Source organism: Ostrea edulis, chromosome 6 (assembly GCF_947568905.1).
Source record: "Ostrea edulis chromosome 6, xbOstEdul1.1, whole genome shotgun sequence".
NCBI lineage: Eukaryota > Metazoa > Mollusca > Bivalvia > Ostreida > Ostreidae > Ostrea > Ostrea edulis.
Genome location: NC_079169.1, coordinates 47,191,106 through 47,207,143, shown reverse-complemented (window position 1 = coordinate 47,207,143; position 16,038 = coordinate 47,191,106). Strand labels below are relative to the sequence as shown.

The window sequence follows — 16,038 nt, the reverse complement described above, 5'->3', positions numbered from 1 at the left end:
AAACAGGACCATCGCTTGGCAATCGTGCAATATTAGAAGATTATATTGACACAAGGTATGCTTATGACCATCATTATGGTCATCAAAAACATTTTCGAAAACGTTGGTGTGTGTTTACAACAGCAGGATTATATAAATTATAGCGATTGGATTTGAAAGAACATTTCCATTATAGATTGATTAATTGTGTATTGTTTAACGTCCCTTTCGAGAATTATTCACTCATATGGAGACGTCACCATTGCCGGTGAAAGGCTGCAAAATTTAGGCCTCTGCTCGGCGCTTAGGCATTTGAGCAGAGAGGGATCTTTATCGTGCCACACCTACTGTGACACAGGGCCTCGGTTTTTGCGATCTCATCCGAAGGACCGCCCCATTTAGTCGCCTCAAGGGGTACTGAGGACCTATTCTAACCGGGATCATTGTAGATCTCGCAATTAGTAATATGTGGTCATGCACAAAGAGCGATAACTTCTGGAAATGCTATTAGGCTTTGAGGTACCTTAGCAGATTGACGCTGTTGGTAATTCTCTTCAACACCATGCATAAATAAATTCTCAGTAGCTACATGATACAATTGAATATGATATTAATGTTTTGTAAATTTGAAAATCTTCTGGAAACCATCAGTGAATATTCGACCTAACATATATTCTGTGCAATCAAACACCACCTAGACACCTGTATGTGGGTCATATTCATGCCCCATTTAAAAATTAATGGTATAATAAAACGCAACACACCAATGAAGATATTTTTTTTATTCTAACATTTCTGCAGACTAAAACATGACATTCACACTGTGACGTCAGAAAAATAATTTACATAACAAATATTACAATATTTCATTGTACAACGAAATAACTATAAACATAATGCAGAACTTTCATTTTGAGAACACGTGCAGTTGAACAATTGAACAGCACAAGCAATAGCACCAACTTCAATCGTACCTCATATAACTACAATTTTATCAAGCATCTTTCAACTAATAATCAAATATAGTAATCAAAAATCTATCAACTCCAAACATGTGTCATTTCAAATAATACATTGGGATTTCTAATTGAATACACAATTGATCCTGCCATACATTCATATTTAAAAAAAAAATAACTTACATAAACTGAGAATTTGAAGATTTTCACGAAATGCTGGTGTCAGCATCAATCGCTTTTTACCGTGATAAAATTTGTGCGGTCATGATGAACCGACAGAGAAACGTGCATTAAAAATTACTGAACCTCCTGAAAGAAACAATATTTTGTTCATTGTCACACATGCTAATCAATGGTTCAGTCATTATTTTTTTAAATTTCATATCACGATCATGAAAATTCTCATCTATACACACAAGAAATGTAACTGGAATGTTACACTGTAGTTGAACACGAACTGAATGAACCATAGTAAAGAAATATTGCTTTGCGTATCGACCGTCTTGTAAACATGACATTATAGAGCTAAACATTAGAGCAATGAATGACAAGGCGATTCAGAAAGTCAACAAACGACCTATATGCACTTAAAGAGGATGTGAAGATAATAAATGAATATTGACAATAAATATTGATATTTTTGACTCATTTACGTGGTCGTGGAATCATGGGTATATCTATGATATTAATAAATCATAATTGTTTCTATCTTTCATTCATCAGGGCCTGGTTACACTCTGACATAGAAAAAAAACCCGTCATATCGGTAATAAACGGCTAGTATCATCAATATATTGGATTCAGTAACAGTGCAGCAAGGAGACAGTGGGTTGTTAAACAGAGAAATGATGCACTACGGATTTTTAAATCACGAAGGACCAGTGGAAATAAATAAATAAAAATAAGTTATGAATCATAATATGGTCACATCTCCGTCCGTAATCCACTGGCAGTATAAGGTTATATGGTTATATCAATCATTCAGAAAATTTCAACTCATTTTCCCAAATCACAACAAGAAATCTTAAAATCATTCATTTTTCCAATGTTAATCAAAGGACACCCAATGTTATTAGCATAACAACTGTCGAAACTGGTCAGACAATGTAGAGCAAATCCGGACTAAGGAAGATTCTTCCAACTGAGTAGAGGAACTCGGCATACCAATGAACGCCATTTTGTTCCGTATCACGTGATATGAAAGGAATGTATTTTGATAAAGAATGCATCCATCGAAGAGGGCTGCAAGATAAGTGTGCAATGCGTTCACTATTGATGACACCATAACATGACGTCACAACTCCATTCACAACAATGGTCCCATCATGTGTCAGAGGCGCATACACACCTTTCACAGTTTGTGACGTCACGTGCGTCACTTGTGACGATCTGACTTCACTATCATTGTCATTAATTAAAACAAACTGACCAATTTGAACTGTTTGTGCGTAATTTGCAACATAGGATTCGATTGAAGATGAATTCGTGGCTGAAGTGTAGATGAGATGTTTATCAGTAAGAGTTATGGTTCGTACATCACTTGTAGTTATTGTATAGTACATTCCAGCACGGTTTTCGTCCCTATCAAGGAATGATACGACCTCGCTGTAACCGAGCTTCCCATTGGCTTTTAAGCTAAGAACTTTGTCTCCGAGTTGAAGACCTGCCATGTTCATAGTTCCACCATGTTCTGTGTACACTGTTGCCATTGGCGGGAAACAGCCTCCAATTTTAATGGCCGCAGACGAATCTGAAAATAAAATTATCAACAACCCTAGGTGAATATATATATATAGAGAGAGAGAAAGAGAGAGAGAGAGATTTGTAGAATTCGTCAGTTCGGTAGCACAGATTGATCGAGTCACAGTTTGGAAGACAGTTTTTATTCCCCACAAAATTATTGCATTTGTGCACTTTCCTTGTATGAAAATACTGTGCTTATTTAGTATTCAGTAACTGTACATATGTAAGTTTCAGAGTGTATCGCATTCAATTCTGATATTCTTGATAATCACACGTCCAAGTGCTTGTATTCCCAGTAACATTTAAGTGAAACTGATTTAAAAGTTATTTGTCGTCCACTTTTTCGGTAAAATACTTGACGTTCGTAAACATAGAAATCACTTGAAATGTGCCTTAGTCATTTAGTGGGTGTAAAATTTCTAAATTCATTTATGGATAGACTGAAAACATGAACTTGGTCTAATTTCTCTTTTGCTTGCGATGTGTGAACAATCATTAAATTTAGCATCGTAACACTCCACATGTGAAATAGTTGCTCAAACAATGACTGTAAAGGCGCTATTAGGTTTCAAGGAAAGTTTAAAAAGACTGTTTGCCTATTAAAGTTAACAAATATTTTGCAAAGATTTTTTCCTATAAAAGGAAGATTCTATGATTGTTTTTGCAAACTTGTGTCAACTTACACGCCCAAATTTGAAAGAATTAATAATAACATTAGCTAGCGTTTGTTGTGGGATATTTTAATCAATCTTTAGAGAGCTTGAGAGAGAGAGCTAGCTTAAAATCAGAACTTGTGCAACTGGAATTAGTTTAACTTGTAATTGATAAGAAGCAGTTTCTGTTGCATGTATTCCCATCTTTGGAGTAATTTTGAATTTCATATTGAAATGTTATTTTCATGAAGCGTAAGGAAAAATGAACTAAAAATTTGAATTTATAAGATAAACGTTTTGAAATATGTTCATAATCGGTACTCGTCCAATACAGGTATTACAAAATATATACCTGATTTAACGGAACAGTGAATGTGGCCCCTGGACTCAAAGTAAACCCAGTCGAACCCTGCCTCCACCGCCAGTTTTGCTAACACGCCGTACTTTGCTCTATCTTTGTCGCTGGTTGTGATGTCTACGGCTCTTCCTTCGTAATGGAGCGAGTCCTTGGCATGGTGGCCATCATCATCCCAGGCCTCGGTCACTCGAAGTTTGACCCCTTGCCATGTGTTCATGACTGATATGGCCAAAATCTTCAGTTTGTCTTTGCATCTCTAAAATGGAAAACATACCCGATGTTCAAATCTTCAGTCAGAGAAAAATTTTCAAATATTAATCTAATCTCATTGTCACAAATGTTAGGTTTACATTGACAGAATGTGTTATGTTTCACACGGTTTTAAAATAATCATCACGGCTTGTTCTATATCATGTACCAGACGCTCTCTCCGGGTTTTTCTCTTTTTACACTTTATATGGAATCTTTCATATTGGTTGTTCGCCTTGTGTATTCTCGTATTACAAAAATTTATTGGAAAGTGAAGAGCAATAGATTTCGTTTGAACTAGAATTCAGTCACTTTTCAGTCTAAAGTATTTATTCAGTAGAAAAGGACGACAGATTACAGTATTCTGAAATCTGACATTGGTAGACAGCCCACCAAATCTCATATAATCTCTCTTAAGTAATTTATTCCAGGACAAGATATTCCCCAATAATGCAGTGGAATTAGAAAATCCGAAAACTGCCGTTTTTATTTCATAAGAATTAAATGCACTTCATATCAATAAAGATGTTTAGACGTTATGGATTACTATACAAACATTCCTACACAAACCCCCGATTAAAACGACTTACAAATATGTACATTTAAGTTGGGATTACCGTTCCTAACAACCCTATATTTTTGGTTGTCGCAAATACATCTATTACACATACGGAATTCCTTGATATTCATGGTAACCACACATAGGGGTAGAGGGCGTCATTTCATCTCTATTCTTATCACCTACTGAATCATTTTATGTACTACAGTATAACGATCTCCATTCTGAATATATCGTGGATATTTTAGAAATAGTCCAGCTTAATGATCCCAACAATTTTCTTTCTCTCGATTCATCACTCTTTAAAGCAATCACCTTTAGTCATCTCAGCATGATCAAAAAGACCACGAACGCAATTATTTTGCAAGAAATGCATAGATTAATGACGGTTTTCATAAAAATCGAAGTGACCGTTGTTGGATAACTGATGTAATTTTGCAATTTGAAGGAGTCCTTGTTTTCACCGCGAAGAAACGTAAATTTTATTTGAAACTACACAGGGAACACGCTCTTTTCCGCTCTATAGGTAGGTACTCTTGACTGAAAATTAAACAAGATCAAAGAGTGAAGTAAACAAGCGAATCTTGAAGTAGAGGTACAATAAATATTGAGTCAAGACATAGTACAGGATGAATGGTTTGTGTGGCTGCTGTCCCTCCGTAACTAAATAGGGATAACTGTTTGTCTTTAGGCAATCATTATATTTATATGATTTTTAGTTCAGGATTTACATGTCCGTTAAGATATTTCCTAGTCGTTATACCCCATCCTATATGAATAGTTTGGCTTTTTGTTGTTGACCCAGTAATATCATAAAAAACACTTCATAAATAGTCAGTCCCAACATGTTTGCGGAAGACCGATCACTTTCATATGTGGTTTTCAAAAGCTGCGCTGAGTAAATAGACACTGAGTAAATGTCGGTTACATCAGAAACTGATATCAAGATTCTTTAGATTTTATGTTATATTTGTTCTGCCATAAAGGTAAACGAGGTAAAGCAATAGAGAACGAGAGACGGAGAAGTTAAAACAGATTTTACATGCCGAAAAGCACAACAGAGTTGCTCACAAATCATACTGATCTTAGCCAGATGATTTATTACGGGAAAATGAAGTGCGCACGATGAGAGTCGACAAATACCAACCCGTGATAATAAACAGCATCGCTTATGTCATAGTGCAAGCAAGTAGCGTTGGCGAAAGTCTTGCTTGCGCATTTCGTAGCTAGGATTGCTGTACTTTGAAAAATGTCGATATAACAAGTCAGAGAGGTGTTTTTATTAAATGAAGTCAAACAGTGTTATCCGGGGATCTGAGTTAAGTGATCTGTGTTTGAATTGAAGGTGTACAAGGGTAACAACACATTTCATGTTTGGCACGCAGTCCGACAGTGAAAACGCGCCATCAGAGGATGAAAAATCCACAAAACACGAGATTAATTTCACTGCATGTGCTTTTCTTCATTAGTATGTTCAAAAGTAAATATTTTCTTAACTGAAATAACTTTCTCCTTTCTATAAATAGTACTATTTCTCTCGAAAAGTGATTCATTCTTTAAACACTTTATTTTCAAGATTCTACAGGAGTAAAATGAAAGGACTTGTAAAAAGGCACATTGTTATTTAAGGTCATGAAAATTTGATTGTTTACAAAAAATTTAACAAGGTTAACAAGCATTTCGAAGATAGACGTTCGTTAATTAATGATTAGAATTAACAGAAGACGCGCCATCATATACGGTAAAAAAAAGAAATTATATAAAATTCTTTAAGCTTCTTTATTTTGTGTGCACGTGTTTACTGAACGAAATAATTACACCTGGATAAGAACAAGTGTATGAGGTTTAAACCAGGTGTCTAGTGATTAAAAATCAAAACTAAACCTCCATAAGCTTATTAATTGAAAATTATGCATATTCATATAAAACCAGGTGTTTTGTGACTAAAACTCCATAAGCTCATTAATTGAAAATTATGCATATTCATATTAAACCAGGTGTTTAGTGATTAATAATTGAACTAGAACTCCATAAGCTTATTAATTGATTACATATATATTAAAAAGTAAAGTATCCTTTTATGTGTTTGATCATATACACATAGAAACAGAATCTGATGCAGGATTTAATCGTATTAAAGGGGTCACATAGATAAGGACGTTGATTCATTCTGTGGTATATGAAACGTTAAGCCCCGTCCCGCCTTAGTACTCCATAATAGATTCATACAAAGTTTATGCCTTTTGAGCCCGATTAAAAACAAAAGCAATATTATGTATTCTGTATCTCAGAAGAAGCTTCTGAAACTTTTCAGGTTGTGCAAAGAGTAATGAGCATGAGTAGATAAAGATTAATTCATGCTTTATTTGTCGCATTGCTCATCAACTGTACCCCTCTGCGGAAACTTAGGAATTCGATTGCAGTATGTGACTGAACACTTTTGATTATGTCATGGAGCAGGATAGTCTCTTTTTTATTATTTTAATCAAAGCTAACCCAACAGCTCTGTAGATTAAATGTTAATTTTTCACCAAACGGGTGAAAAATTAGCTTATCTGTTACCAATTTATTTTCGTTGAATCTTTAATACTATTCTAAAATTTTAAAAAAAGATGGTCCACTTTTATAAGATATTACGAAGGTGTTGATTAAAACAGAACAAAAATCTTTGCCCAGAGTGCAGACAAAGACACTGGGTACCAAGAAACTTACCTGCCTATGCGCATATCGGAGATGGGTTTGAGAATGCACTTTACGGCAAAGAGCAGGTATTAATCTAATCCATTGAAAGACTTTGTCTTTAATCATTTTAGAACCTTGTCCCTTTAAGCAGCAATGAGCAACTTCTTGAGGTCTTAATTCTGACTGTGTCGCTTTTGATTACACCGGTACCCCTATGACCTTGCAAGAAACACTCTTAATTGTTCAAAAAAGCAACACGTACCTTTCCAAGCATCAAACACATTTTCCATTGTGTATAAGTCAATGATTCCAAGGTCTGGTTTTATATTACGGTACAAGATAAAGTAGCCTTTTGAATTAAGTCGCGGAATTTCATTTGATTGAATGTTTTACAGTCCGGATTGATCGAGATTGGCCAGTTTGACTTTGTCATTAATACCTGTCCTCGTTATTAAAATTTTATTTTAATTATACAGGAATTTGCCAAGTTTGAGGGTTTTAAAGTGGCTGTATAATTCATTATTTTATCATCTGAATAGATAATTGTGGTCTGGATATGAAATTGGTCATTTATAAACTTAGTAAGATTCCGGTAAATACTAAGATACATCGATACTGTTCTGTGATGCGATTGATAGGTATTCCAACAACTGAACTCGTACCTGTAATTACACGAATGACATAGGGACATAAATGAAATCTTCATTTTGAAACACACGGAGTTGTGACAATTAAGGCCAAATCTATTAGTTTGAAAATATATTTTCAATTAACTTAAGCCTGATTTTGGAACTGGGATACGACAGCAATCGTTGTATAGAAACTGCTGATTACTGTTTGCTAATGGAACGACCCTTGGTCAACCTTATGTTTCCAACCCTCGTAGTTAGTCTCCTGAAGATTTCAAAGAATCCCTCTGAAGGAAGATTTAGCACATTTGCATATTAACAAAATGAGGACTGTCCACATGCCATATTGCTAGATTATCATACATTTATACACTTAATAAAACGAAAGAAAAGGCACTACATGAACGTGTAGGGGGATTAAGTTGTTAAAATTTGCACATGAATGTATCGGAACAGGTATCAAATGTGATAAGCTAAATATTCAACCACCATTTACTACGTTTTCTGGAAAGTTAATTATCAATTTGACAAAGAAGGGGTCATTCATTGATGGAAATTTAAACCTCTTGACCAAAGAATACAGATTGAAAGTTTAACTACCCTCCAAGGTGCCAAACCATGACCGCCACAGTTTGCAGACTAACTACTATCAAATCTTATTAGTGTTCATTGATAGAATATAACAGAGCTTCTGCTATCGAAAATTAAATCTGTAATTTGTATTGAGATCTCCCTTTATTTATTATTATTATTAATATATATATATATATTTTTTTACAATTTATTCGTGTTTTTCCCTTTTTAAATAATCTGAAAAACTAGTTTCTCTGCAAGTGGTCTTGCGAAAGAGCTCATGCTGGACGAACCAATTACTAATCAACAATTATGGGGATCAAATGGAAGAAAAGATTTAACTTTTCTATGAGTGCGTTGACGATATGAACAAATATCGTGATAACATGTATTGTCATTCGGTGGCTTTGCAGATGTCAATCAAATTCGATCGTCTCGTTCAAATGGTAATAAAGCGTTCTATTGAATCAGATTGAGCAAAAACTGATAAAGACTGCGATTAATCATAAGTGACCTTAAATTAAGGAGACTGTATATTTCTCATACTATGCATTTTATGACGTTATCAGTAGAAAAAGTAAACTTCACATGCTAATAAGCCTACGTTAATAGAAGCAAGGATTGATGAATGATTACTTCGGGTAGGAATTACTAGATCATTTGTATGTTGTTTAACGAGGAACTCGCAATATTTCAACGAGGTAGGGATAAAAATATGAATTTAAAAAAAAACTAAAATAAAACTTGTACAGGTAGTATAAAGAAAGTTCGGGTATTTTGAAATTGAATTATAGAAAATATAATGGTGTTTACGATGTTAACATCATCAGTAACTACATGTATTGATAATAAACTATTGGCTTAAATAAACGTTTTTAAAAACTACTCAAAATATCAAAATCAATTTATTTTTAACACGTCCTACATTAGAGTATCAATCCGCGCTATAATTTTATCTTCAATTATTTTCATACACTTGAAAATGAAGACGAAAAAAGATCATGTTCAGGGATTTATTGATATTCTTTTTACTACCGGTAAAGGGTACTTTTTCCCCTCTGACAACAAATGAATATTTTCCCTTCCACAGGTAAAAATTCCCCTTGAAATGTTGAAACTACATGAAGTTGTATGGGAATTTGAACAAAAATCATTTTATACTTGTATATTCTAAATATTTTTCTATAATTAACAAAGTCTTGAAATATAGACAAAATTCAGTAATCAATCAATTGATGTGCCTAATTTTAGATATTATGATCTGAGAATGTCCCCCTCCCCTGGAGGAAGTTCATGACTGAATTCTCAAAAATTCCCCCTAAATATGAAATGGGTGATAACATATGAAAGCTGGATAAATCCCTGATGTTGAAATTTTGATACACTTCAACACAACTTTAGCATTTCACCGCAACTTCATGAATGGGTAATAATGAAAAAACAATTGGATTGTTTTGAGTCTGAGTGTGAATTAAAAAAAATTGCCACCACACAGATGGGAATTTGAAATAGAAGTTTTATTTGACTTTTAAGGTTAGAAGTATTAGACTTAAACCGGCAATAGTTGCGTTGTCAGTGTACCTTCATAAAACAGAATTTGTTGACCCGTTTACCAAATCATACTTTGTCATTGATTTTTCTTCGCTTGTTTTGTGTCAAGTAAATTCATTGTTAATCATTTTGACTTTTATTTCGTCTGCAACCCTATGTGTCACGTGGTGTCTGAGCAAATTAACTTCTGCTTTTGAGATACAGTGAAGGAAATTACATTAATGTATATTAATGTCAATAGTAAAAAGAATAACAAAGAACGATCTTTGAAAATCATCGAAATCCCTAAGTGGGAATCGTAGAAAACAATTCATCGCAATTTTACAGTTATTAAACTTATCTTCTCGAAAGCGTTAATGAAATTTATTTATATACAATTGCTGAAGCGTTTGCACTTGGGGATTTTAGGCAACGACTTTTATCTTCTCCGCCGGCATGAAGCTTAAGCAGCCGACGGATAGTATGTCGTATGTTCCGTCATTTTTGATGTCCCAGTTGAATGAAAAAAATAATGCATATTGATGAATAGGAGTTTCTACTGTCCGCAGACTTATCTTAAACTAGCATGATTCATACTCTCATGAATAAGTGTACTTTCAGATCATCGGCAGGCGTCTTGAAATATATATATAATGTTGTTTGTCTTTATCAATGTTGACAAGAAAATGTAAAAACAGCATGGTGCAATGTCTGCTATCAATACTCCAGAAAGAAAGAACAAATTCATTAAGGGCAACATCGTTTTCATTATCTAAGGACAATTCATAACGGTTCTTACATCAAATGTATTTTTCCTAGACGCCACTATTTAATTGACTCGCGTACAACAAAATGATGCGACTACACGCTTCTAGCGATTGGGTAATCAGATGTTGTGGATATTAAATTTAATTGTACATCGATCCCGAGGCAAAAATATCTCTGTCTACACGTTCCGTATCAAACTATCTATGGTGCTAGGGGGTAACCGCATCGTGATTTGAACATAAGCTGTAGTTAAGTTTAGTTTGTCTAATTTAATAAACGCTGCGTATGAACGTCAGAGACAATTCACACAAGTTGTTGCCATTCTTTTATTTAATAAGCTAAGACTCCTGTGAATGACTTTACTGAAATCAATTGATGTTGCTGAAGGTGACAGGCATTTATTTAAAGGAGTCTGGTTATTTAGCCGTGGTGGGCTGATAATGAAAGAATTGCGTCAGTGTTTATATGCCATGTATTTCATTAAGTCGCTATAACTTCCAAAATGGCCAGAGAATTAGATATAATCAACAAAATTGTACATTCATATAGTTTTTCAAATCCAGTGAATAATTGTTATTTTCAGTGATGATGACATGACTTTCAGTATAAGGACTGTTTGGTGTCCCCTTTCAAGTTAATTGAAGATGAATACAGAGTATTTCATACCGTAATCTACATTTACACCTTTCCCAAAATGTATCAAATTAAGTTAACTGTATAGAACATCGACAAGACAAAAAAGTGTGAAGACACCGGAATTAGCCTGACTGAAATCTGACCTATTATTCACGTTTATGAAAGTAATTACGTTTCCCCCTGGATTTTGTTCAGCGAGAGAAAATCAATATAAAGATGTATCAGACATTCAAATCTTAGATTACCTTGAGAAAAGAACTATTTTTACTATTCCGACCAAAAACCACATAATTCCAACACCAAATAAATCATAGCTCGTGACAATTAAGACAAAGGGACCTAACATATAATGAGATTGCGAAAAAAGTGCATGTTCAAATGAAATAAAATCAATTGATTTTTTAAGAAGATTTTCATTATGGTCACAAATTCACGGAGTTGAATAGAAAAAGAAAACAAAGTCGATATACCTCACACTGTAACCATTGTACGCGCACCAGGGACATAAAAACACTTCACCCTTAAGTAAAAAGTGAAAACAACATTGACGTTGCATAATGCAGGTTTAACATTTCCTTGATGTTAAAGACAGGGTTAGGTAATTAGTATAGCGACGGTAATTCATTTACTTTATAAGGGATTTAATGGCTCTTGCCTATCCTAATTCGTTAGATTTGGTCGTGTCGCCGGATTAGGGACATGAAAAGGGTTTTGTTTTACTTTCAAAATCCGGGAATTAGCCAGCGGATCTACACTAACTTATTAAAAAAGGAAACAACAAAAGTGAAGGTGTACCTGTGTCATGATTCGATCGGACCCGTCCCCCTCCTCGTCTCGGAAAATGATGTCTGGGTTGTCATTTGTCACCAGTTTTTTGAATTTCGGATCGTCCCTGGTAATACGCCCCTCCGCTAAGCCGCTGGCACCAAGAGTGTTTTCTGAGACGTTCGGCACATGCTGTTTATACACTAGTGGGGTCCTATTTCCGGGCCTGTGCCTCCGCCCCGATCCCCGCGGCGAGGCGCACTGTAAGGAGGGTCCAGTAAGAATGAGAAAGGCAAACACTGCTGTTTGGAGCACGGAGAGAAGCGCGGACGAGCGCATACCGATGCCCCCAGTTCTACGTTCGATGATGAATACGAATAACGTCACTTTTACGCCGATGACAGTTTAAACCTTCCCACCTGTATATCAGCCCTCATATAATTCTCTGGATTTTCCCTGTAATACATTTCGCTGTTAATTTAAAATCATGATTCAATTTCTGAAAAATTGAAAACATCAAAGGTTTGATAAGTTTTATCTGGTGTGTTCGACACAATCTTTTCTCTCTCTCTTTGAAATTTGACGTTATGTTGGCTCCTTATTCATTCATTGTTCACAGTATATAGAACTGTACTAGTAGAACAGTACCACACTTATCACCGATAAAACACTGATGCGGCAGTTCAATATATCTATATTAATATCCTTAAGTTGCTGTCACTGTCTGTAATAATCCAATCGTATGTCTGTGATTGGCTATGGGTGTGTTCCGACCCTCAGTCCTGCTTTTCCACTGATTACATCCTTTTTAACTGTTTAACAAGCCACTAGTACCGTGAATCAGATATCAAATTTTGAACCAATAGGAATCTACCCAGTCCACAAGTTGACAGCCCACTTTAAAAGCCCTACATCTGTCAATCAGTTACATCTTCGTGCTTTATCTGATAAAAATCCTTCTTGTTTAAAAATCATTAAATCCACCTTCTCTGCCCCTTTCACTTCATGATTTCTGGTGACACTCAGATATTGAGTTCTACACTCTTTGAAGTTCACTAAATTATTTTTTCCGTATTTACATCTGTAGAATTATTTTTTGGCGAAGGTTTCCTATTTTTGTCGAAAGAAAAGAATTCCTGAAAAATACAATTAAAATCCACATTTTACAAATGTTGTATCATATTTAAAGTACAAAGCAATAAAGAATAATAATTTAATGTACCAAAGTAGCAATCCGATTACAAGCTTAAAAATTTATTCGAAATTTAATTCAATTTACAGACTAGCTATGGGTTTTGTGACAGTTCATTGAAATGATTGACATCTATAAATGTAGAAAGAGTTAATATAAAAAGGAATTAGATTCCAGCACCACGGAGCCTTATTTAAGAAATACCCACTCCTTTCGAAGCCAATCTCCAGAAATGATAAAATAATAATTACATTACGTGTGATAATCTTGAGGAATTTGTGGTGCCAAATTCGACTTGTGTACAGTGGGAAAGCAAAGTCACGTTGAAAATGATCACACGTTTGAGACGATCTCCGTTTTCCCACACACCTTAGAAATCACATATCTTTCTCTACAAACTTTTTTATGACGACACCAAATACTTCTTTTTATAGAGAAAAATCTATATTGAAGAATGGCAACACCTCATTATAAGACAATAAATGTCCCAGGACTATTCCTGATAGCAGTTCCTATCGCTATTGCCTCTACATTTATCACTTCACACAGTAATCTCGCAGTTCCTGTAAAATTGGCCTCCAAAAATATAACGGATGAAATTAAAATGTCGTTAAAATTGTACCCCGCAGCAGATATCCAAACTTCAAATGATTTTGATATCTTAACTTAGTTTCCGCAGAATTTTTTCTTAAAATCCAACAACTGAGCGCCGAAATTTCCTTTCTCTCTCTGACTGGAGCGGGTTTATACCATGTGATCGTCGCTGCTATTTTTATAGTAAACTTCAGAAATTACATGTAATTGTGACTTATAAGTTTACTACAATCGTCCGGCGGTTTATGGGGCCCAAGCGTTGTGTTCAAAGCGTATGAGAGCGACCGACTGGGTCTGGAGACTGAATAGAGGTTTAAAGACACCTCTCGGCATGACGTAGCTGTCCAAAGAGCTCTGGCCGCGAAAAGAAGTGTAAACAAATTGGTCACTTAATAGCAGTTAAATAAATATTGTAAAACTGGGAATATCAATTCAGATTTCTATATATACAAACCTGGGCAATGAATTTTAATTTCTAAATATTTGGTCATTTCCGAAAATTAGGCTCTCTAACTATGAATTCCTTTTCATATTTGCAAAAGAATTTGATTTTCAAACACTTCAAACAAAATATTCTCATGATCAAAAGTTAGCTATACAAACCGTGTACTTGTGTTATTGTAAGATTTAATTACCAACAGGGTAGTGCAATACACTTTCATTCTTTGAAAGAGGGCATCAGCGACGGAGTCGTTCACAAAATACAGATGTGTGATAATTAAAACTGCCAAATATGGCCAACCCAGAAGAAAACCCAATAGCAAAACTGTGGTCTCGCTTTCATTTGTAGGACAAAATGACCGTCTCAAATAACACCCTCAAATATTCAACCAATTTATGCATAAATCACAAACTTGGAAACATTTGAACGCATACGTTTGTCGTGGATCAAAATAAATTTTAATTTCTAAGGCTTCAGTGTAATGTCCAATTCTTTTTTCGCAGCTCATGTCTGACAAATGACTAATCTCCTTCATGTTCCAGTTTTTGACTAATACAATGCACATTTTACGAAAATATGCTTTTTAGTAAACAATTTTACCATGTATATCTTCTACGAGATCACACATTAACAGAACTAGAGTCGTTTACGTTTATTTTCATTTGCACATAAATAATCTCTAGTTCCGCCATTTTACAAATTTCCGATAGTGTTACGTAATGGTGACCCTTCGTCGCCAGTCGCTTAGTTTTTATCTTGAATTCTATTCATTTACCACCATTACAGAACTAGCATTTCTTACAATTGTTCTCTTTCAACAGCATTTTTCAATACCAAATCAACGAAATTTTGCGAAGGGAGAATTTTATTGCTAAACATCCATTCAGATTGACTTGACGGTCGAAATAAATATACAATAAATATTGGAAATAGACGGATTTTACTCCTAAAGGAGCAAAAAGTGTTAATAACAAAAATACATCCTTCGCTTTCCACCAGTGAAAGAAAGTGTTACAATTTGGAGTTTGCTTTGGCCAATATGTTTTTAAAAATTACAATCTTCATCAATATTTTTTACATGTAAGTTATTCTGCTCCATAGAAAAGGGAAAAAAGCGAAGACAATGTATGACTAACACTTTCATAAATCACAACCCGCTAACACTGTCTGAACATTATCCTCACCAACTAATGCTATCTTGATCAGTTCAGACTCTAATTTCCTACTGAGACTACTAAATTACTACTACGTTACCCAACGTGATGTACCAAAAGGAAAGTCCAACTAAATATTGGCAAATGAACTGTTATCAGATATAAACAGATGTGATAGCCCTGTTTCATTACTTGCAGATATTTGCCTTCATTGTATATACTGTAGATAGAGAACATCCTTACAATGTGCATGTAAATGTCTTATACATTTGTGTATTGAGAGAAATCATAGTTTTGAAAAGAACCTTCCTGACATATATTTTTATCTATTTACTTTAATTTATATTTATTCTGCTAACAGAAATCTGCAATATGAGTATCTTTTGCAGAATTTCTTCTTCATTTTTAAAATGGCCACAGAAAGAACGTAACTAAGGGCTGAAATGCATCCGTTAATTGATTGTTTGGAAAGCCTCTTACTAAACTGATATGCACAATGTCAATAAACATGTATCTCCTTGTCAAAGTCAGGTACAACATCCCTAATTATCTGTGGGGTCATTGTACCAGTAA

The 16,038-nt window shown here is 34.7% G+C and overlaps 1 protein-coding gene across 5 annotated transcripts in view; it reads right to left on the bottom strand.

Annotated features, from left to right (window-relative positions):
• Window positions 1-746: 746 nt before the first annotated feature.
• LOC125647493 (sonic hedgehog protein-like) overlaps window positions 747-16,038 on the bottom strand; it is a 73,319-nt gene continuing 58,027 nt past the window's right edge. For all 5 annotated transcript variants that reach the window (XM_056139790.1, XM_048874172.2, XM_048874176.2 and 2 more), the window contains 3 exons: window positions 12,114-13,219; window positions 3,687-3,948; window positions 747-2,688 (listed from right to left, as the gene is read on the bottom strand). In XM_056139790.1, coding sequence (XP_055995765.1) covers window positions 2,036-2,688; window positions 3,687-3,948; window positions 12,114-12,422 — 1,224 coding nt within the window. In that variant the 5' untranslated portion in view covers window positions 12,423-13,219 and the 3' untranslated portion in view covers window positions 747-2,035. The remainder of the gene's footprint in view (window positions 2,689-3,686; window positions 3,949-12,113; window positions 13,220-16,038) is intronic.